Source organism: Vanessa atalanta, chromosome 26 (genome assembly GCF_905147765.1).
Source record: "Vanessa atalanta chromosome 26, ilVanAtal1.2, whole genome shotgun sequence".
In the NCBI taxonomy this organism is placed as follows: domain Eukaryota; kingdom Metazoa; phylum Arthropoda; class Insecta; order Lepidoptera; family Nymphalidae; genus Vanessa; species Vanessa atalanta.
This window is the reverse complement of record NC_061896.1, coordinates 6457205-6480959: the sequence shown is the minus strand read 5'-3', so window position 1 is coordinate 6480959 and position 23755 is coordinate 6457205. Positions and strand designations below refer to the sequence as shown.

Below are 23755 nucleotides of genomic sequence, written 5' to 3'. Positions count from 1 at the left end.
CGCTAGGAATTTAATAAAAACAACTTTGTTTTTCCTTAGAAATAGTGATGGTCGATTATCATTGATTTTCGATGATCATCGATGTTAGACAATAAAACATAGATGTTTTAAAATTGATTTTGGTTTCTTTAAAACATCATTATATCTATTTCTCAAATTTAATAATTTCTTCCCTTTAGGACGGCGCAAAGTTTACAAAAAACCACCGATGTCATCAATTAACATCGATGTTTAGTGTTCAATAAACATTGAGTATCAATGCTCGGTATCGATATCATTATCGACGCCATAATCATATTTTTGCAACATGGTAACCAACAAACCAACCAACAAATAGATCGAACATTTATTGTTTATTGATTCCTCTTATGACAAAGAGTGCATTCTGCATCCTTCTATCCCCCTATATAGTATTAGACTCTTTGCTTCTATCTTTGTGAGTGACGGTTACTACTACGTGCGCGAGAACTTTTTTTTACTCCGGTGATCCTTTGCGATGTGCTCTTTTTTTAAACTTTGTGATAATGACACTTTACCGCAAAGTGCGCGAGAATTTTTCTTAATTTGTTTACGATGCTGAGGAGAACATGAGCTGACTTAGGTCGTCGCAGTCAATCAAATATGCGAAGAGCTACTTCACGTGCTAACCAGAAAGAAACAAATCGAGAAAATAGTCGTATAAAATTAAATGTTAGTAACATAATGAAATTGAGAGATCTCGCAGACTCAGTGCTCCTGTGATTCTGAAACGATCCTGCATTCCACTGTGATCCAGCAATAGATTATTGTGCCGACAAATCGGTAAAAATTGGGGAAATGACAATAATTGGTAAATATTGTAAGATGTTACAATACAGTGGTGAATCTGCTGGATTATGTTGTGGTGGAGGCAAAATAAAATTGCCACATTGGTCGCACCACCAAATCCCTTACGCTCTTTAGTTTCTGGGATGAGAAATGATTCTAAACACTTCTTGGCTTCTTCAAAAATATAACAGCTGTTTCCAGGTGACATCATGCCCACTTCCAAGGTTATAACTATTATACTATAATAGTTTTTTACAATTTAGTAAACATTTTCAAAATAGCATTGGATCGAATGCCATCCGAAAGCCATAATATTGTCGTTCGAGCTGACAAAACACCTGCCGATGAGCCGGTGCCGATGAGGCCGATGACACACAAAGAGGTTTAATTCGTTCACCATTGACGAAGTGGATGATGTCATTGTAGGAGAAAATTTACAATCTAGAGATATTGTGCTTCATCGTCGGAATAATGATTTGAAATATGTATCTGAAACACACAGGACTTATGATGTGTTACAATCTCCTTTAATCGTCTGGCGGGGGAAGATAGGTACCATTTTAATATAAAAATGGTTACACAAGTAACAGGCGCTGATGCCAAACAGGTGCCCATAAATAGTTATTGCTATGAATTTCTATTCATAAAGACTCATGATCCGTGAAGGTGAAGTAACTCTTATTATTATCATATTCTGAGGTGCTTTTCCATTAGTTTGCAGTTGACATGCATGTCAAAATTGAGACTGAACGATTGACATACATCCGTTTGAACCAAAGACAGCTTCGATCAGAAAAATACATTAATTATAAATGCTATGAAACAGTTGACCCAAAATTGCATGCAGTAGTTACCAAACACATCATACCCATGTATCTTTTTTATTAGAATTTTTATGCATCTGTATCTAAACTCTGTAAGGTCTATACCTTGCAGAGTTTTCAACTGTATGGTCTACGGCAAGTGTTCCAAGCGATTCCTAAGAGACCTGACTGCTGAAACCATCACGGGAAATGATGGATACTCATTGCGGACAATGGTCGATTGGTAGTTGTGAGGGTAAAAGGATAAAATGTTGATGTAGACAATCGTTGGATTGTGCTATACTCGCCAATATTGTCCAAAGCTTTTGAAACTCACATTAATGTAGAACATTGTAACTCTGTGAAGTCTAAAGTACATATGTAATGTTAGCAAAGGTAGCGATATGACCGTCTTCGCTATAACCGATGAAAATTATGAAGTATCACAGTACCAGATGGGTCGCTATGTAAGTAGCAACGAAGCAATTTGGCGTATCTTTTCATTTGTGATCCATGAAAGACAAATACAGTAGCTTATAAATAAAATATAATAATAAATTATATATTAATTACTTTTATACTATAAATATATATTAATTAATTGAAAATAATAATAATAAACCATTTACATCAAGCATTTTTTTTTATTAATTACGAATTCCTATTGTTTGTTTGAAAATTTATTTTATACGAAAGCTTAGCTTTTTTATTTATCGATTATGGCAGTACGAAGTCTGCCGGGTCAGCTAGTCATAAATATAAATATTGGACAACTGCTAAAGCACTTGTGCTATGGAAAATCAGAAGTAACGACGGTACCACAAACACCCAGACCCAAGACAACATAGAAAACTAATGAACTTTTTTCTAAATCGACTCGGCCGGGAATCGAACCCGGGATCTCGGAGCGTACCCATGAAAACCGGTGTACACACTACTCAACCACGGAGGTCGTCAAATAAGCAATCAAGATAAAACGCAAAATAAAAATAGAGAAAAAAACATAAAGATATGAGAAATAAAAATTTATTTATTCAATAAATACATCGAGGTCATATTATATATTAACTCCATAAATAATCCTAATAAATATTAATACAATGTTAAAAGGATTTGTAAAAAAAATATAAGCCCGGGCTTTAGTCAATAATGCGACTCGTGGTCAAGATGGCCGCTGTTGAAGCCGTTGCCATGGCTACGGGTGTTCAAATCGTAGCCGTTAGAACGGGTGAGGTCTTCGGTGTCTTGGTATGAGACTTGAGGCTTGAAGCCATGTTCATCAGCTTCGTAGTTGACTGTCTGTAACAATAATTTTTAAGTTGAAGAAAATCGGCGTATCACGCGTAGAATTTTTCCTATATTAGACTGAATTATGGCTACCCGTTCTGGTTTCATATGAAAAACTGGTAGTTTACGGGGCGAAGGTCCCAGGCGACTAGTTTTTTTCGACATCTTTAACAATCTTCATTTTATTTCAACTAATTTACACAAAACCATACGGAATTATACACCTAAAGACTTATGGACCTGTAAATTCTTATCCTGTAATCCTTAATCCTGTTAGTATTTATCGCGTTCCGACAAACAGACAAAGCCTTTCATTTTGTTTTATAATATTTAGTGAAGTTGCTACAACTTTTGACTTCATTAGCAACTCCCTTATTTCTTCTTCTTCGTTTAAAGCGCAGCTATAAAGGCAGATGAATATGGACTCCATAATATTTCCTTAATTTAATAAAAATATCGCCGCTTTTTTAGAACACGCATTATGAAAAAGCCGCTCAGTATTTTGACATGAAATTTCTACCGTTATATTTACCTACTCATTATTCCAAAATAATTTCGAAGTATTGACAAAAATGGCTTTCTTAATTAAAAAAGGTTATTTTTAATTAGCATTAGTAATTTGAGCATCAAGACATGTTTTTTTATTGTTAGTCATTATTAGAATCGTATAATCTACATTACCTGTTTCCTACCATCAGGCAAGACCACATGGTACTGCCCTTGCGCCCTCTCCTCTAGCCTCTCTTCATGGTGTCCGAAGTCAGTACCTTCGTTAAAGTCACTGACCATGTATCCGAAATTGTAGTTCGCTGGTTCCTGTGCAAGAAATTTACATTCCTAAGTACTATTTTTTGGTGCTACAAATAGATATCACTTTATTCATTTTTATTCATTCAAATTTTAAACACACTGTATGTGTGTTTCTTTAAGCAAATATATTTTTAGCTAAAAAAAAAAGTATATCGCTACCTCCGATGTTTAAAAATTAAAATATGTGATCTATGACTATAATCCTATAACACTTAAATGTATTGTCTGTAATTTTAATGAAAATAAGATTAATGAACTGTTCATATGAATGAAGCTGTTTTTTCATCTTTAGTCTTTTAATTTGTTACAGTCGTAAGGTTCATTTATTAAACTCTATTGGACGTTCAATTTAAAAGCTTATTTTAAAAGATATTGGCAACACGTAACTATCTTTAAGTAAGTAATATATTAGATTAAAAAATTTGGATTCAAAATCTTTAAGTAAGTAATATTTAGCCCAAATCTCTATGTTTAGTTGATATCGATTATATTTTTATAATACGCTAGGATGCCATCTATGCTTGGGTCTATGCCGAATAAATCAGTCATAATAATAACGTACGTTAAATAACAGATAAACAAGACTTTCAAGTTTAATGGTTAAAATACTAGCAACACTGAATATTTAATCTATGTCTTCCATGATTGTTTATAGCTTAAAAAATAAAAACTTAACAAATATGTTTTTTTTTAAAAAAAGATCTTTCGATGTTTATAGACTTCGACACCATTTAACCGATTATTCCAAAAACTTGGCATATACTACTGTTAACATTGCTGTAACTCGCTACTAGATGGCGTTGCTGTCCATTAGCTTATGTACCATTATCATAAAGGTAAGACAAAGTTTCACTATGATTACTAGAAGAGTCATTTAGTAAGTCATTATCACTTACCGAATTGACATCAATGGCGTTTCTGGCGAAAGCAGGCGCGTTCTCATCGTAGCCCTGGGAGTGAGTAAGTCTGGCTTGCGCGCTTTGATCGTGGAGACTGCCTCTGTAACATGAAAATTGTCTAATTGCTGTCCTAAAAAATATAAATATTCCTCTTGAAAACTAATTACACAAATAAATTTATGGATAATATGATAAATTAAAGCAGATTTCGACAATTATACAAATTGCTTCAATAAAGGACATCGATTTTGTTATATACCTAATATGATTTCTGAGATCTAAATACATGCTATAAATCCTTATTTTATAACATATTTTTATTTTTGATAAAAACTTGACTTACCTAGCAACTGCATTTCCACCATGACCAAAACCCTGATCGCGTGACCTAGCTGCGATCACCTGGGGAGCCCCTGTGAAACCAGCTGGTCCTTGGGGATATCCGTTACGATTGGCTGGCGAAGGTGGCAGGTAGCTAGACAGGTAACATTTACAGTTAAGACCAAAATAGGAGTAACGCATGACGCCTCGAAAGAAGATTAGTATACCTATATTTTTTATGTTTTTGGTAGGTGGAGATGCAAATGGTCCTGTAATCATTTTAACCGTTCCTTACAACGCTACCAACCTTGGTAACTAAGACGTTATCAGTGTGTATATCCCCTTGTGTCATTATTTACACTGACTCACTCACCCTTAAAACAGGAACACAGTATAACTATGTATTGGTGTTTGGTGATAGAATATTCGATATGTGGTTGGTACCTACCCAGACGTGTTTGCACAAATCCCTAACGACCAAGTTTTTGAAGTAGTTTAAAAGTAACGTATGTATATAAATAACTTGTAATATTTTAGTTCGAAACAGATTTGAATGACTCAATTCCAATCGTCACGTATAGTAGAGTGTACCTTTTAGAAAGAGGAGGTTCCGCCGCCACGAAAGCCGCTACAGCAACGACGATATATATTGACTGAAATGTAGAAAATAAAATAACTTTATTACGTATTAAAGTTACATAGACTAAATCTAGAATCTGGATTTTTTATTCTTTGATTTTTAACCCTAAATTTCGAATGACCCAAAATGTATGTTACTTGTGTTATGAATTCGAAATTCTGACGGATACTTGTTAGTCAATAACGCCAAGACTGAGTGGATCTAGATGAAATTTGGTACAGAGTAGATTATGGAATACCACATAGCGTCGTTGCGCCTGCAAAAGTCGCAATGTGTTTTTTTATTAAGTATGTTTTGATTGTTATGCCGTTTTAATCGTTATTTCAATACGCACGTACTGTAAAAACAGTTTTGTGATCACTTCAATAATTTAAAAGTTTTAAAATTTAGCTATGTGACGTTCATGCATCGAAAGCTCTATACATTGAAATAACGATTGAAACGGCGCAAAAATCTAAAAATAAGAAAAAAACACACGGCGACTTTTGCAGGCGCAACGACGATAGGTTACTTTTTATCCCGGAATTATGTTCTTAGCACCTCTGCAATTTCTCACACACAGGCAGAAACTATTATTTAATATATAATTTCATAATAAATATTTACTACGTCTTGATAGAAAGTATGGAAAGAGTAGCCATTGAAACTGTGTCAAATCTTTAGTTTAAATAATTTTTTTTTTTATTTAAATATTAATTACATAGAAAAATGAAATAAAAAACGACTTCAAAGGAGCACATTCGAAATTCAACGATATTCCTTTAAATAAATTATAAAATTAATTAATAAAAAAAGTACGTATATTGCTTATCACAAGATTATACAGATGATAAAAAAACGTGGAGATATATTATATAAATATGTAATTGTATTTTAATTGTTGAAAAAGAGTAACTATTGAATTTCTTGCCGGTTCTTTTCGGTAGAATCTACTTTCCGAACCGATTGTAGTTTCACTTAATATAGTTTTGTAAAATGATTTAAAGTGCTCGTAAAAGCCTAAGTACTTGAACAAATTATATTTATTTTTTTAGATTTTATATATTATATCAAACCTTCAAGAAATTTAGCAGTTAGTCTTGTTAACCAAAGTATAACAATGTTAGGTAACTCACCATCATCTTAGAACCAGATAAGATTAGATCAAGAGATGTAACAAGTGTCAAATTGAATGATACACATGTCCTACTTCTAAACGCTTTTATAGTGACTTAGTAATGATAGTAGGGGATGAAAAATTACCGCTCATTAACGACATAATAGAGAAGCTTTCAAGGCGAGCTCTTGGAACAGCGAATGAATTGAGTGGTTACTTATTATGTTAGAGCGTATTCTACCACGCTGCTACAATGTGGGTCGGTCGGGGTTGGATACAATTAAGGTGCGTATTATATGATATAGTTGACGTGAATATTAATATACCTATGACGTAACGTATAAAGAAAAAAAAATATTGTAATATAATAATAAATTGTGATAACTTTATTTTTTTGTTACAACAAATTTTAATAAGTAATAAGTAATTCGAGTCATTTCGTTTTGGTTTTTGAAAATTGATTAATAGTAGTAGTATTCCAATAAATAATTTCACAAAATTACACTTTATCTAAATTAAATAAACGAAATAAAATATTAGAGAAGATTATATTTTTTTGGACGACTCTACAGCTCTCTCTGTCCACGTCACACCCCGCTTGTGTAGACATGTCGTGATATGGATCACGGATTCATATCCTATTTTTGTATTGCTAAGGTCACATTAGAGATTATCCTAAGAAACTAGTAGAATACGCGATAATATCGTATTTTAATGTATATTGGTAGAATGGGCTTGTAATACATGACGGTAAGTGGTAACCAATGCCTATAGACGGCTGTAAGAACTAAGATATATCCCTTGTTTCTGTAGTCACACTGGATCACTCACCCTTCAAATCGGAAATCAAAGATACTGATTAGGTAATACCGTTAGAATATCTGTAGCGGTAGAATATCTGAAGATTGAGTGGTACCACTATTGGTGGCTTGTTAAAAGCCCTGCCAACACGTAATCGCTGTCTATTAGTGAAAAGTAATAACCGAATGGGAATTAGAGTGATTTAGCCAGTGTAAATACAGACATAAAATCTTAGTTTTCCATGATTAGCGGGGCATTAACGATGTAAACAATGACTAAAATTTCTTATTTCGTCCTTGGTAGTGGTGCAATCATGTTATTCTATAGGGACTCATATGGCCCAACCATGTCCGCCTATCCGTGCTATAAAAAGATTGATTCACGAAAAATATCAAGTAATTACGTAACATATTCCAATAAATAAAGCTAATAATAAAAAATAATATATTTCTTATTATTTAAATATTATTAAATTTATTACGAGGGTTGGTTCGTTTTTTTTGCCCAGAAGATCGGAATTGCGATTCAATGGGGAAATGCTGCTAGCATTCTTGCCACCATCCCACGCGGTCAAGATTTAGTAAATATATACAGTAACTATTTTTAATTCATATTTGTATATATTTAAGGAATAAATAATAAATAATTCTATAATAAATGTTTCAGATTTGATGCGGGAAGTATATTCTCTCAAACAAATAACGTGTAACATAACGAAGCGGTTTATTCTCCCATAAGAAGTTATCACTTCAAAGAAGAACTTTCCAAATTACTTTCATAAATGACGGAGTAATGAAATAACAAATATAATAAATAAAATCTATTTGATAACCTGCTTCTTTTTTGAAGTCGGTTAAAAATAAAGATTATATTATGCGTTGCCACTGAAAAGCTGTGTGTTTCTACTAGTTGTCAGTAAGTTTCAACGAAAATTCAGTTAGATTGAATACAGTTACTCTTAAAATCATTAAACTTTATTTTGACATAAAGTTATAAATTCTTTACTATGGGTATTATAAAGTTATTATTATTATTTCATTTAATATTCAATTTATTAATGAATTAAATTTTTTAAGTTATTCCTATTTACTAATTCTCGTAATTTTTTATTGAATTTATTATGTTGTATGTTTTAAATATTTATTTATATATTTAGATATTTATTGCTTTATTTAATCTAGTTAGTAGTTTATTTTAGTAAAAAAATATACATGTGTATTACAATACATAATATACATGTGTATTAGGTACACCTAAAAATGCATGTTGTGGCCGTCTTAAAGAGTCGAACACTTTATATTGAATATAAATAAGTTTTTATGTATAACATGTGTAAGTGTAGTGACTGCTGATGGTCCTTAATAAATAAATAACGAATACAATACGACATATTCGCCTTTACAATAACGCGTTTCAATAGACGTCCTTCAAAAGTCAGCTCTTGAGCTATTCTGAATGAAGAACCTCAAAACGTACTGGAGAACACTAATGTGAAAGGCGGAATGTGACATAAGACATACGACATTGACTTTAATAATTATTATATTAATAGTTGTACGTATTCAAATGGTATATTATGTATTTTTGCCTCCTCAAAAAAAGTAATGCGTCTAGACGTTACGCGAGGTTAAAGTAAAACGTCTTTGATGTTATAGTAGACATGATAAAAAAATTAGTTCAAGTGTGGGTAAGTGGCAACAATAGTGTAATCTACCATACTTGAAATGAATGAAGTATTAAACTATTTTCTGAATTTAATACCAAAACTATAAAGAACATCAGAAAGTACTTTACATCTTCTCTAAGCCAAAGATAAATTTAAAGGTTTTTCTTTTAAAACATGCTTTTCTTTAAAAGCACTAAAAGAAAAAAACAAATAACTTTTATTCTAAAACTATTATTGTTAACTTATAACGGCATTTCGCATTTGACACAATTCATATGATATAGAAGCTTGTCGCTAGATTTACTTCATCAAGAAGTACCAATGGGAGGCGCCGATCATGGAAATATTTAAGACAAAAAACAGGAGGATGACGGTCCATTTCGTACCCTCTTGTGATTTAGAGCCGACGCAGGAGACGTAACATTACAGTCGCGTTTGTAAAGTTGCGCTTCTGTGCAAAATGAAATTATAAATATCCGCGAGGATATTCAAGATCCAGTGTGGGGAAAGTGAGGTTTTTGAGTACTAATGTACAAAAGACATTTCTAGAATTGAAAATTATAGATGCATACATAGGTATATGCTCATAAAAGGTTTTTGCGAGAGGACTAACTACAATTTTTCCCTTTTTCTTATTTTACTGGAAAAGACATTATTTCAAATTACACGATTGTGAATCAATGGAATAGATACAACAGGTTTTGTTGGTAAAGGATATTGTGGTATTGTATAGAAGTTCAGCTACAATAAGAAGACAATTTCCTCGAGCACTTGTATTGTAATGCTCATTCACTTAATTTGGAAATTGCAGACGCTTGCAAAATACGGAGAATATTAGACGGCTTAGGTACTAAAACTTGTGTTGGGTTTTTTTCACGGAATGGCACTATATTCGACTTTGCTACAGAGTCAATCAAAAGTCGCATAACATTTTCTAGGCACGAGACATTAATAGCAATATACAATATTATTAATCATTTAAAACCGTTTAGCTACATATAAGTCGGTGATAGGATCGCTATGATTGCTGATGCCACAGAAATGTAAAGTCAGCACCTGTGACCTGCATAGCACAATCTAATTTTACGGTTCTACTTTCCGAAACATTATACATTTTAAAGGGGAGTTCATAGTGTGACAAGTGTAATGGTCAAAAACTTCACCACTAGAGGCTCTGAACAACTGTAACTCCGTTCCCTATGATTCACAGGCCACTTTCCATACTCGTGAACAGGTAGCATCGACGGCATCACTAGAGCGTACTTTTTCCTGAAGGCTGAAAACATTTTTGAGAAACAGCAGAGTCTACAGTTAGGACAAACTGGGCTTGGGTTGTTTTTGAATTGAAATTGTATTTATGGAAAATTTTAATATATTTATGCTTATTTTAAATTAAAGTTATTACTTAATGTCTCTGGTCCAGAGCTTGAACAATATAGACCCATTTTAACATTACAGCTATATTTAAAGCAAAAAACTCACAATCGAAATTTAAAATTACCTTTGTCTTTAAAAAAGAATAAATAGTTTATACATATATCCATAACATATACCTATATTCAGAGCATTAAATTGCGCTTCAGCATGATAGCTTTGATGTTAGTGAGGAATAGAGTATCCTGGTGAATCAAGACGATACCACACTATCAATCCATGATTACAAATAATATTTTTTTCGTGATAAAACTATTTTCTATCCACAGCTCCGCCTGCGTGTTTGCGTGATTGAGTTACAAATATTCACATTTATGATATTCATACGATTATTGTTTAATTTACTTAACATTTATTTAATTGAAAATTATAAAATGCACGTGTTTCAAATTATCATAGTGATCGACAATCATAGGCAATTCTTAAACTTAAAACAAAATGCTGTTCTTTGATTTGAAGTATCCTGTTATTTATCCAAAGCTTTATATAATTTTTCTTTACTGTAAACGTTTCTTGTAATAGCTAAAACTAATCCCCTCTGACACGAGTATGAATCATGCTCACTAGAGAGACCCAACCTAAAATATGCTATGTAAACTGTGGTAACGAATAAATAAATAAAATAAATAAATAAATCAAATCAGCTTCCAAGTGAATTTAATTGTTGTGAGTATAAAACAACCATAGGTGTTTCTAAGGGATGGATTTTTGGTCTTAATATGTATTTTATATATTAATTCTATGGTAAAGATAATAATTATTTATTGATGATACTTGGGTACTATTAAAAGTGGTCAGAAAACAAATGAATTTTTACAATGTGAACCATGTATTGTTTACAGCAAATAATTTAGTTTTAAATGCAAACAATGATATGGAATGCTTAAGCCTTACCTTATGCGAAAGGCATGCAAACAAGAGCTGTGATTATTTAGGTAATTTTGTGGCTCGAGACTCTCGGCTTGATGTTTTAGGCAAATTAAGTATATACATATAAATACAGTTGCATCACAATACATTACCAAAATAAAATGTTCTTTTTTTTCTTCATGATAAAAAAGTAGTTATAAAAATGGATATATATTTACATGTTAAATTTTATTTAAGTTTATTATTAATTTGGTTGAGTATCATATATTTATTTTCTGTGTATATCACATACTATACAGTAACTTACATAACAATGTAATTAAAAGTACGTTTTGTATATTGTTAATGAATTGATACCTGGTTTTTTGATTAGTTAGGGGGAAAAAATACATTTTTTTTTAATAAAAAGTATTTATTAGCGACTAAAATATCACACTACAGACAAGCTAATTTACTAACTATGAGGTAAAGTAATTTTTTTTATACATTTTTCAATTTGCTATAAAAAATAAATAAATGAGTATTCCTATAAAGAGTTTTCGTCAAAAGAGGTTTAAATACAATGTTTAAGAATTTATCTACATGAATGGTACAGATTTTTAATAAAAACATATTTAAGAATGACTATATAAAATAAGTATGTGTTGTGTTTTTCACACCAAAAACAGTGCTTTCATTTACGTTGAATAACAAGATAGAAGAAACATTGATAGTATGATACTAATGAAAGGAAAATTGCAATTTGATAACCTCATTAAGACGAAAACATGAATCACATCGATTTGAAACGTCATAAAGTCAAAGTTACATTGAGCGAATATCGTTTATTTCCCCCTTTTAATAAGGTCCATCACCAGAACGGGCCAGATCAGACGCGTTGTCATCATACCCAGCCCTGGCTTCCGCTGGTTCAACTGAGATCCTAGGCTTGAAGCCACGTTCATCGGCTTCATATTCAACAGTCTGGAAGAAAACAAGCAGCATATTTTAAATTATTGACACAATTTAGTCTTCGCTAACAGTTTTTAGTTCTTTACACCCAAGTATAAGTGAAATTCTACTAATCACGAATCTCCAAGACTACATGTCCGATTGACTTGAAATTTAGCATAGTTAAATTTTAAGGGCAAGAGAGTGTGTTCATTGGAAGACTTTTTATTAATTTTATCCGTACAAAGTCGGGCAGCTAGTCAAATTTACATAAGAAAATATAAATTAGCAAAAATGAAATGTACTAAATGTAATTTGCGATACTATTTTCACAGCTGACATCACATCACAGACAGACAGTCTATTACTTATTCCAGAGTGAAATAATATGTTTAAACCATTATAGGTGCTTTATACATGTAAGCTCTTATACGTTATTTTGCATCATTATTTTCAAGATTAAAAAAGTAAGTGCCAACCAGCAAATTCTCCGTAATTCAACTGGTGAAATAGACTTTTTTTTAATGAAATTACATAGTCGATAATGTTTCTGTGAACAACTAACCTGCTTCGTGCCGTCAGGTAGAACTACAAAGTATGATCCCTCAGCTTTGTTGTCTTGCCTTGACTCCGTGTGTCCGAAATCGCTTCCACTTTCGACGTCACTGACTTTGTAACCAAATTCGTAGTTAGCTGGTTCCTACGGAAAGAAATACATAATTGTGTAACAAATAGAAATGTTAGATCAAATTGTTATAAGTTGAGTACATATGACTGTTAATGGTAGGCCTTGCAAATTTTGTCTATGGTATTTTTATGAATATGTAACTCTTTTAATATGGCTTTCACTTACTTGGTTTAACAGTTCATCGAGTGCATTTCTGGCATAGTTGTACCCTTGATTGGAAACCGCATTGTATTGGTCCGGTACTCCGTAGTTATCAGACGGCATTGAATCTCTGGCAGCTGCGACGTCGTAGTTAAGGGATGGGGATGACCTACATTTAGAAATAAGAATAGTAAATTACCTTCACAAAATACATGGAAAGTAAATCTGATATTAATAATAATTTACTGATGATTGTCAAAGTGTATATCATATATTCACCTAGCAAGAGAAGCCGTATCGTAAGAAGAAGTAAAAGCGTTTGTATTCAGATTAGTTCTAGCTTCAGGCGCTCCATATTCAGTTGAAAGACTCCTTTCATTTGGTACACCATAATTCTGTGAGATCGTCCTTGAGCTTGGAAGATAGGATTTGGAAATAGACTTTGAGGTTGGGGAGTAAGAATCAATATTTCTTGCACTCGGTGTCCCGTATTGAGAAGAAATTGAACGCGATGAACCAAAAGTTTGCGGTGATGTTTTTGAATAAGATGAAGATTGGAAATTCCTTGATACGGCGGAATGTTTATTTTGCCTGGCTGAAGGGAAAGCGTTAACTTGAGAAAATGAATTAAAGTTTTGACTTTTCCTTGAGCTGGGTTGACCATATTTTTGAGAAGGAGATTGTTCAAAACTTCTTTGAGATGGCAAACCATATTCCTCAGAAGGAGTAGAACGAAACTCGGGTTGTCCATACAAGTTTGAAGGGGATCTTTGAAGAGGAGTTCCATAAGAATCTGATGAAAAATCTCCTATGGTTTTGTAGTCTTGGGTGTCGGATCTTAATTGTGGTGCACCATATTCTTGAGAAAGACGGGCATTAGGAAGATTCCTATCTTGAGAGCGACCAGATGGAGTCCCGTATTCCGTGGAAATTGTGTTGCGAGCAATAGGGGCCCCGTATTGTTGGGACAAGCTACGTGAATCGGGTACTCCGTACTCTTGGGAAAGACCAGATTTTGAGCTGGGAAGCCCGTATTCTTGTGAAATTCCTGATCTAAGATTTGGGGTGCCATATTCTTGAGATGGGCTCGATCGAGCTGGTGATCCATATTCTTGAGATGGGCTTGATCGAGCTGGTGATCCATATTCTTGAGATAGACTCGATCGTGCTGGTGACCCATATTCTTGAGATGGGCTCGATCGAGCTGGTGATCCATATTCTTGTGATAAACTTCTAGAAGAAGGGATATACGAGGAGAGCGATTGAGATCTGGCTTGGCCAAATTCTGGTACGCCATATTCTTGCGAAATGGAACGTTGGAAATCACTAGTTGGGTGGTAGCTGGATCGAGCTGATGCATAACCTTTCCTAAAAAAAATAATCAAAATATTAATAAGGATTATCTTGGATGTTGCATTCAATATTTTCTTTATGGAATACTTACTCAACCGGTGGTTCAGCCAAAGCATAAGCAAGTAAGGTGACAAATACGAATACCTGAAAAAAAAAATCTGAATTAGCAATCGATGAACACCAGTTCTCCTCGAATGGAGATAATGACTCAGAAATTGAAGCACAGGGAGCTCGGACCAGATAAACTGGTGTCCTATAAAATAAGACGGACCGAATTTGCACCAATTTGAGAATGTAAATATGTGTTCATTTACACATATTTACGGCGACTTATTCGACTTACTCTCACACTCGCGATCGTTAAAACTATTGGGCCGATTAACTTGAAATTAAGCATATTTACTCTTTGTGTTTAAATTGTAATTATTTTACGTCATTTTTATGTAATTCACTAAGTAACGGAATTAGAAAATTTTAAGTTTGAAAATAATTATGTTTTTATATTTTTTTAAATTATAAATTTAATAACTTACCCTCATTTTGCGTGTATTTTCGAATTGAACCTGCAATCATAAAACATATTATTAATAATAAAGATCTACTTAGGACAATAGCTAATACATTATTTTTAATAAGAACACTTTTATATAAATAGAAAATTATTTATTTTGTAGGTAAATAATATAACCTACCCTTCTCGAGGTATATTCACTAATGTACAAGCGAAACTTGAATGATGTTACCCCATGATCATCCCACTATATATACTAGATCCAATTCAACGATACCATCTCCTTGACAAACTTAAAGAGACATCCCATAATATATTTGCCAAAGGAATTACACCTGTATTGCATATCATTAAAGTCTAAATAGGTGTCAAAGTTGTGGTAATTTATATTGATTTGATTGTGTTAAAGCCTTCATATGTCGACACTGACTGAACCAGATGTGCTATTGTTCAAATAAATCGATAGTTTGAGTATAATACAAAATTAGTGTTGCGTGCATAAGTGCTTCACGATTATCGCTTTGCGGCGTAATGCTCTTGATCTTAATAAGTATGTAAATTAAAAAGTTTTCGTATTTATGGGTAAATAAATGATTATATGTACCGACTCTATATAAGCTACAGTTTATAACAATGAGCAAATAAAATATAACAGTAAATGGAAGACTTTACTTATAAAATAATTAGGATTTCAATTTATCTTTTCGTTTAGTAAATCCTAGGAGGATTTTCTTTTTAGGAGACGGTCCGGAGCGTTTTCTAAAACGGTGTTCTAATTCGGATTGGTGGATACATGTGTGAAAGAATTTCACCCGACGAATCAGATTTCTTCGTGATTTTTATTTTAACCACTGAACAAAATTCAAATTAAGCACAAACATTCTGTTACGATGACACGTATTTGAACCGAAGATCTTCGCTTGTAATCTACATATTATGTCCACTGCAACTTTTTATTACTTTTATATATTTAAGACACATTAAAATAATAAACGTAATGTTATCGTATAAACCATATAAGTATAAATAAATTGCTATTGATCTTTTTATTATGTATAGGTAGACTGACTGGCAAATATAGCAAGTAATGAAAAGAGATCAACATTGCCCATACATTGGCGCTGGCCCTGCAAGAAATATTAAGCTTTCTAGCAAGCAAGCATAAGATTGTTTCCCCACCTACCAGGTATCTTAACTGATACCCATTCAAATATATAAAAAGGACGTCATCGACATCGGTCCAACCGCTTAAGAGGTGTTCAGTTACAAACATACGTATAGAAGATTTATGTATATAAAGATATACCAGTGTAAGAAATTTTAAACAACCCTTAAATCGCCACCAATCTTGGGAACTAATATATTATAATCCATAGTACTTGTTACACAGATAAAAATAAAATAATATGATCATGAACCAAAGAATTTGTACACGTGTAGTACTTACGTATAAGTACTTTTTAATTTTAAATTCACAAATAAGCGTTGTAGGTTTTATGTGATTTAAAAAAAGAATAAGTATCAAGATGTTACCTACTCCTTTTTTTTCAGCTACAATACTAAAGATACGTTATTACAAAGACTGCTAGGTAAAGCAGTATTAGCGGGTTTATTTCGCAAACATTATCGACATCTATCTTTATTATGTTAATAAGTTTGTAACGGCTCTTAGTATATTCCAATTGAAGAAGGAAAGAAGATAAAAAAACCTTATATTTACGTATTCCTTTCGATTACCTACCAGCTCAGCTATATTGTGCACTAATAATAGTTCTTGATTGATATATTTTTATTTATAATACAACACTATTACACTAAAGTACTTTTTTTTTATTCCAAGACGTTTAAAACGCCTCCTTTTTCTCATATCCATAATGAATATCATAGATTAATCAAGAATTCGACATTTCGACATTGCGTCAATTCAGTGTCGAATGTTGTTTATTTCGATATTGTCCTCTTGTGGTTGGAATAGACTATATGTTAAGAAAGCCCTCGCTACAAATATAATATTTAAGCTAGGTCCGTCCCAAACCTATAAACTTCCATAAATATATGCTTCATATTTTTTCATAAATACTAATAAACAAACCAAACTTATAACTTTGTCTTTAGCCTTTGATATTGATTTATGTAAAATCAATTTTGGACCATTCTACAGTTACGATGTAAAGTTTGACTGCCTTGTCTGTCTCGTTATAAGACCACAGATCCTTAGGTTCTGGGATCAAACCTCAGTTCAGACCGAAAGAAATTCATAAAATTATTCAGTAACAGCCCGGAGTCTGTAAACTGGAAGTGTTTAAGCCCCAGTGCCTAGGAAAACATGTAAGGCTGTTGGTCCTACGCCTGAACTCTCTCCGATCGTGATGAGCTTGTGCACTTGTGCGAATATGTCCTGCGTTGTTGACTGGTCTCACTTGAGACTTCCCGCCGTGACCGTAATCGGTCAGGACGACATTATCATCAATCACAATATATATATATTTTATATGAGTTTTATAACCACACATGTTTAATGGTTTGATAATATATTTTATTTTAATATAATTAGCAGTTTAAAAAAAAAAAACAGTAGCATTTATTTGCATTATTTTACAGCTTACTGTGGCATAAACAATAAAACTATGTTTAAACTAGATACGTCTAAGGTTTATGGAGAGCTTTGTACAGGCCGTACCTTAGGACTTGGTATAATATTTATTGACTTTTAAGCAGGATATATAAAAAAAAAATTGTTTTTACTGATATAATCTGTAATTAAAATGGTGGAAAAGAGTAACTACTGAGCTTCTTGCCGGTTCTTCTCGGTAGAATCTACTTTCCGAAGCGGTGGCAGCTTTAAATTTAATTAAACAATGTAACGTGACGATGTGCTTTTATGAGCCTACTTGAATAAAGAATATTATGATTTTGATTTTATGTCTATGGGTAGTGGTGACCACTTACCATCAGGTAGCCAATCCGTGACATAAAGTAAGTTTATTTATTTACTTAGTTTAATAGTTAGTATCATAAAAAATGTTCTTCTTTAAAGATTGAACTATGCAATTGCGCTTTCCCAAACATGTCGTTAAAACCAAGGTCGAATCTTGTATCCACGACAAATTTTAGAGTGTCATGAGTTGTATAGAATATTTTTTTAAATGGAGGCAAGAGAACCTGTGTACATTTTATCTCAAATCAGATTAATTATATTTAACTAACACATTAATCTATTGGTTAGCTTGTACGGCTTTAGTTGTTGAGGTCCCAAATTATATGCACGTGTCAGACATATGATATCTAACTGTAAAAAATAAAAAGCATTACGTAATTTTCTTTGGAAAAATCTTAAAGTCTTTTTTACGATATACGGGACTAAAGATTAGTAGCAATAATAATTCTTTTCGCCTAATGCAATAATACCTTGTGGCGTAATACATAAAAAAAAATCGCATGACACTTGACAGCTTGACACAAGCGGGTTTACTTTTTGGCGCGAAGTTTGGGTGCTTCGGAGTTGACATACATTTTCTGAGTAAAATGTCGATGTTTTTGCGTTTTGTTATTAATTATTATTATTAATTTATCGTAAATAATGTCATTATTGATTGTTATTTATTATTATAAAGTCAAATAGTTAATTGTCTCTAAATCTATATATTTTTTTTAAATAGGATCAATCCTCAATATAAATATAATAAATAATATTAAATTACACGAACTGAGCACCGATTCGACTAACAAGCTGTCAGTTTATCGCAATCGAATCGAAACATAATCGTTGTCGATCAGCTGTTATTTTTTATCTACAAACGGTACATTACTGCTGTGGTTCGGAGTTAGATCCAGGGCCGGACCGTAAGTTAAGGTGGCCCTGGGCTAACACTACTTAGGGACCCAACTAAGACATAGCTGAACGTAGACTTGAATTAAATTAATTGAATGGGTTTGATCAATTGCAGGACTCGCAGAGCTGCAAACCATACGATATGTTTAATTTAATAAATTTATGGATTCCTTCGCATTAGGCCCCCTTGAATCCACGGGGCCCTGGGTTGAAACCCAAAAAGCCATATGGTAGATCCGGCCCTGGTGAGATCAGAATATAATCAGGATCGCATTGTAATCGATATAAATAAGTAGAAATTGTCCTCATATAAGGATTGTCAGGCTAATTTTTGTAAAGAACAGTCAAACTGGATCGGAATAGAATCGGGGCGTATCATGACCGTTATATGTTCGTAGATTTAGTAATTATTAATGAAAAAAAGATTAAGAAAGATATCTTAATATAAAAGTTGGATGTCAACCGTAGTAATATTTCTTATGCGAATCTCTAATAATAACAAAAGTATCTTTTCAATATTAGGTAGACGTGATTAATAGAATATTAATATTATTAACAGTTCATACTGATTTTATGTATCGAATGAATGAATAGTGCTGAAATTTGAGATTCAAAATAGAAAAAAAAAAAATTCTTTATTATTATATTTTTTTTATTAGTAATAATATACGCCTAGTCAATCGGGTGGATAATAACAAATGACTGCATAATTGCTATTAAAACTTACAATACATTTATAATAATATATATTTGCTATAAAATTAAAATAGGAACATTAATATTTGACATTTAAAAAACAAATGTCATATCAAATTTTATACTGGCAGCCCTGTAACTTTATCATACACCATCAACGAACCATCAGTGTAAAGGCCCAATTGAATATTTTCCGTAAATGTCACTTCAGTATTTAAACCACCACTCGTTAAAACACTTTCAATCGACGGCCCATAGAAATGGTGACCGTTGTACTCCTTTCTAAAATTCACTGCAACATTTCCCCTCAGTGTTACCAGATACAAAACTTCAATTTCCAAATTATATCTATTCGCTGAGAGTACAGCTGTTACTGCTTGTCCTGGTTGTAACTCTGTTTCCACATTAGTCGTTGTACCAATTGTAACAGTTTCTGACTTTTCTTCGCTCGTACCAACGCTTGAACTGAACGAGAAACTCGTCGTACCGGATATTTTAGCTAAAATTACATTCAAGTCGTACTGTATATCTTGGGACACTGTCGTCTCCTTACTTCTTGACCAAGTCGTTGAAATTGTATTTTCAACTGTTTGACTAATTCCCGCGTTTGCTTTTATCGTAATATTCGACTTATTTTCGAAGTCTTGAGCTAGAACCACCATTGATTTGACGGTGCTTTCTTTTAACTTGGCAGATTTTACTTTTAGTATTCTTGATACTTGTTCCCAGTTATACGTTTTATATAAATCTCCCCATGGAGTTGGACTTTTTAAGAAGACATCACGTGGTAACATGCCGTATTTGGTCTTTATGGCTTTTTTAAAATTGATTTTGTTAATGTTGAAGAGCTCAATTTCCTTATCACCTATAATATCTTTGTCGTAACCAGAATAATTTATTTCAACGTCTGATTTAATTTTTCCTGCTTTTACGTTTATTGTTATTTTTGCTTCAATTATTATTATAGCACATAAAAAAACTATGAGTTCACTGTGCATTTTGTTAATTTAAGTAATACTTATATTTTTAAATAATTTGTATTAAATAAAGTTCTTGTCGGTCCTTGGTCTCGAATGAAACTGTTTTTTTTTGTGCGGTTTATTATCAACTTTGTCTTTATTATCAATAAATAAATTAGAGTTCCGTATTTATTTTTTTATTTTAAGTAATACCTAGTTTTAGAGCTACCCACTGAATAATAGTATAATGGTGTAGATGGCTCTCAACATTTTAAACACTACATTAAAAACGACACTAGAGTCTTAGTCTATAAATACGAACAATTGGATGGATGTTTGTTACTTAATCAAGTCGGAACGGCTGATAAAAATTGGATAAGAGATATGTATATATAGGTACAGTCTGAAGCAGCACATTGGATACCCAAAAATTTACCTAACAAATGCAAACCAAACCAACAAACACACACACACACACACACACACACACACACACACACACACACAAAGCCACGGGTGGCGCTCATTTTAAAGTAAGAGGTACAGAAATTAATAACGGATTTGCTTATTTTGGTGACATTTAAATACAAATAGTTAATAATTTTAATTATAATTATGTAACATTTAATATGGGTCGGACACTGAGATTTCCTCTTTCCGCGGTCCACTCCTCCTCTATTTTATATTGCATTATATACATTAGCTAGGTATATTAGGCGCCCAACAGACTTTAAACGAGAGATAGATTCGAATTTAAACTTTAATAATTATATTAGTAAATTCAAAAAAAGCATTTATATTTATGTGTAAAAATTAAAAACTTTTAATTTATAGACAATATATTTTTATGAAAAAAGTATTTATATTTATGGATATTTTATTTCAATTATTTTTAATAAGTATGTTTATATTTATAAACATACTTTACTTGTAGTTTACAGTTGATTTAAACTTGACCTTTTGATATGATAAGTAGGTCAATCAATAGATATTATTTCATATAGTTTTAATAATACATTTAAAAAATACACATTTATGTTTGTTTATTTATTCAAAAAATCTTTAATATTACGACAAGACATTCAAGGCTATAAATGCGCATTGTTTGAGTTCATTTTAAAATAAATCATCATGCGTCAGTAAGTAATTCTCTATCTCTCTCTCTCTTTCTCTCTCTTCAGTCGTTTCTTCATTACTGAAGATCGTGGTCCTGGTAGAGCAAGCTCGTATGGATGACTTGCTTATAGCCTATTCCAAGGGAAGTAGGTAGTAGTAGGTAATGAAAAAGACAAACAAACTTTAGATTCATGCGATTTGCTAATAACTCAACTACATTGTAAACTACTAAGAGTTTAAGATAATAAATATATCTTTATTTATAATACAAAACTAACTACTTATTTCTACTTTAATTTTACTTACTAAATTCCGAGATAAGTTTCGTCGACGTTCAAAACGCCATTTTCAAGCTCTCGATCAATTATATCGTGTCAATTTACTGACAAATCATTTTGTCCTTTGTTCTCTTATGCTTGGAACAGAGTATATACAATTATACAATGTGTCTGTGTGTGACTAGCAGGTGAATAACTTACGGCTAAAATTAGTCAACAATTGCCGTTCGGAACTACTCTTACATAAAATTATTAACCTAAAGTAATGACGGCTGAACTCAAAGGGGACTGTGCGGAGAGCGGGTGAGCGGGGACGTCCAGCGATCGCACTACCGCGCGGCGTTGCCGTTTTTACAGGTTACTGAACTAATTTTGCAAATCGTGTTTTTCTTTGTTTTTATTTTCCGTGTGAATTATTTTGTTCAAAAAATTCACTTTAACATTATTCATCTATTTGTTTTTTCAATAATATATTTTTTTTTATTGCATTTCATTTCATTAAACGTGGTGACGTCTGCGCCACCCTGTATAAACTTATTAGTTATAAACGACGATCTTATATAATTTTATAATCAGTTTAAACAAGCTATTATATTAGTAAACTCAGTCATAGAGCGATTTTACTGATAATTTATAATTTACTTAAAATGAATTTATTAATTTATTTTTTTGTTTATATACTGTATATTGTAGAATGTCGAGCTGAAATTAATATAAACGTTAAAGTTGCCTCAAATAAGGGTGGGACTACAGTGACGTCTCATGGCTCTGATGTGAAATTAGTGACTGAAAAGGAAGTAAAGTTATACAATATCACCGATTATAATTTGAACAGAGGTTTAAGAATCGAACTCGGTAAAGCGCCTGATGATATATTCCTTAAAGATCCAACTACTTATGGCAATTTATTCTCGAAATATAAATGGAAAGAACTACATAGAAAATTGTATGTTAAAAGTGCCGAAATTATCGACATAGTGAACGAGAATGTTGAATTAAAATCTCGTAATTACATAAATAATACAACTAGAAAAGTAAAAATTAAAGTCAATTTGCACGAGCCAGTGGAAACAATAATTTCCTCTTTTTGGGATAAAGATGGATTCCACGACGACATATACTATAATATAACAATAGATCACTATACAACAAAATTAACTTACAAAAATAAATGGATGGATAATAATTTCAAGACAAAGAAATCAATTTTTGGAATGAGTAATGTTGGTTTTATCAATATTGCACCAGGTAACACAGTTACGACTAAACTAACCGCTAAACGAACTGTCATTCTCGTTAAAGTGATATACACTTCTAGTCTAATTGGAAGTTTGGTCATTAATTACGCACATGTATATGGAAAATATCATTTTTACGCACCAAACATATCAAAAATAATGAAAGCTGCTAAATTAAATAATGACATTATTGTAACTGAGGCTATTGAAATAAAATGTTATACAGACCCAGTTATAGATGTAATTGATAACACCACAGGAAAAAAGATGCCTATGATATTTATTGATAAACGATTCCATCAGCAGAAGCCGAAAAAATCACAATTAAGTATTATAAATAAAAAGAAGCGACAATAAAATTGTTACAAAAAATGTTCTTTTTTAATATTTCGTTTCAAAAAATGTAAACTTATTTAGACGTACGGTTAATATTACGAAGATTGAGAAATAAATATTGTTGCAATAGATATTACTTATGTGATGTGTACTGAGCTTCATGCGCTTTTAATTGTACAAAAATTTTTAGATATATTTTTATTTTCATTGTAGTTAAATAGCAACACCGTATCTGCAGTAAAC

General features: G+C 32.2%; 4 protein-coding genes across 4 annotated transcripts; 1 reads left to right on the top strand and 3 right to left on the bottom strand.

Moving 5' to 3' along the window:
• Positions 1-2661: 2661 nt before the first annotated feature.
• LOC125073885 (larval cuticle protein A1A-like) lies at positions 2662-10416 on the bottom strand. Its single transcript, XM_047684968.1, has 6 exons — positions 10339-10416; positions 5519-5580; positions 4950-5081; positions 4604-4706; positions 3579-3713; positions 2662-2909 (listed from the first exon to the last, which is right to left on the bottom strand). Exons 1-6 carry the CDS (start codon positions 10414-10416, stop codon positions 2754-2756), a joined length of 666 nt encoding a protein of 221 aa, XP_047540924.1. The 3' UTR covers positions 2662-2753.
• Positions 10417-12061: 1645 nt separating this feature from the next.
• Positions 12062-15103, bottom strand: LOC125074028 (pro-resilin-like). The gene is made up of 6 exons (XM_047685206.1): positions 15080-15103; positions 14638-14690; positions 13473-14561; positions 13218-13362; positions 12930-13064; positions 12062-12397 (listed from the first exon to the last, which is right to left on the bottom strand). The coding sequence occupies exons 1-6, from the start codon at positions 15083-15085 to the stop codon at positions 12272-12274; spliced, it is 1554 nt and encodes a 517-aa protein (XP_047541162.1). The 5' UTR covers positions 15086-15103; the 3' UTR covers positions 12062-12271.
• A 4601-nt stretch (positions 15104-19704) lies between these two features.
• Positions 19705-20583, bottom strand: LOC125073884 (spherulin-2A-like). Its single transcript, XM_047684967.1, has one exon. It carries the CDS (start codon positions 20581-20583, stop codon positions 19705-19707), a length of 879 nt encoding a protein of 292 aa, XP_047540923.1.
• A 1949-nt stretch (positions 20584-22532) lies between these two features.
• On the top strand, positions 22533-23661 carry LOC125073987. Its single transcript, XM_047685138.1, has one exon. The coding sequence runs from the start codon at positions 22586-22588 to the stop codon at positions 23531-23533; it is 948 nt and encodes a 315-aa protein (XP_047541094.1). The 5' UTR covers positions 22533-22585; the 3' UTR covers positions 23534-23661.
• Positions 23662-23755: the final 94 nt, after the last annotated feature.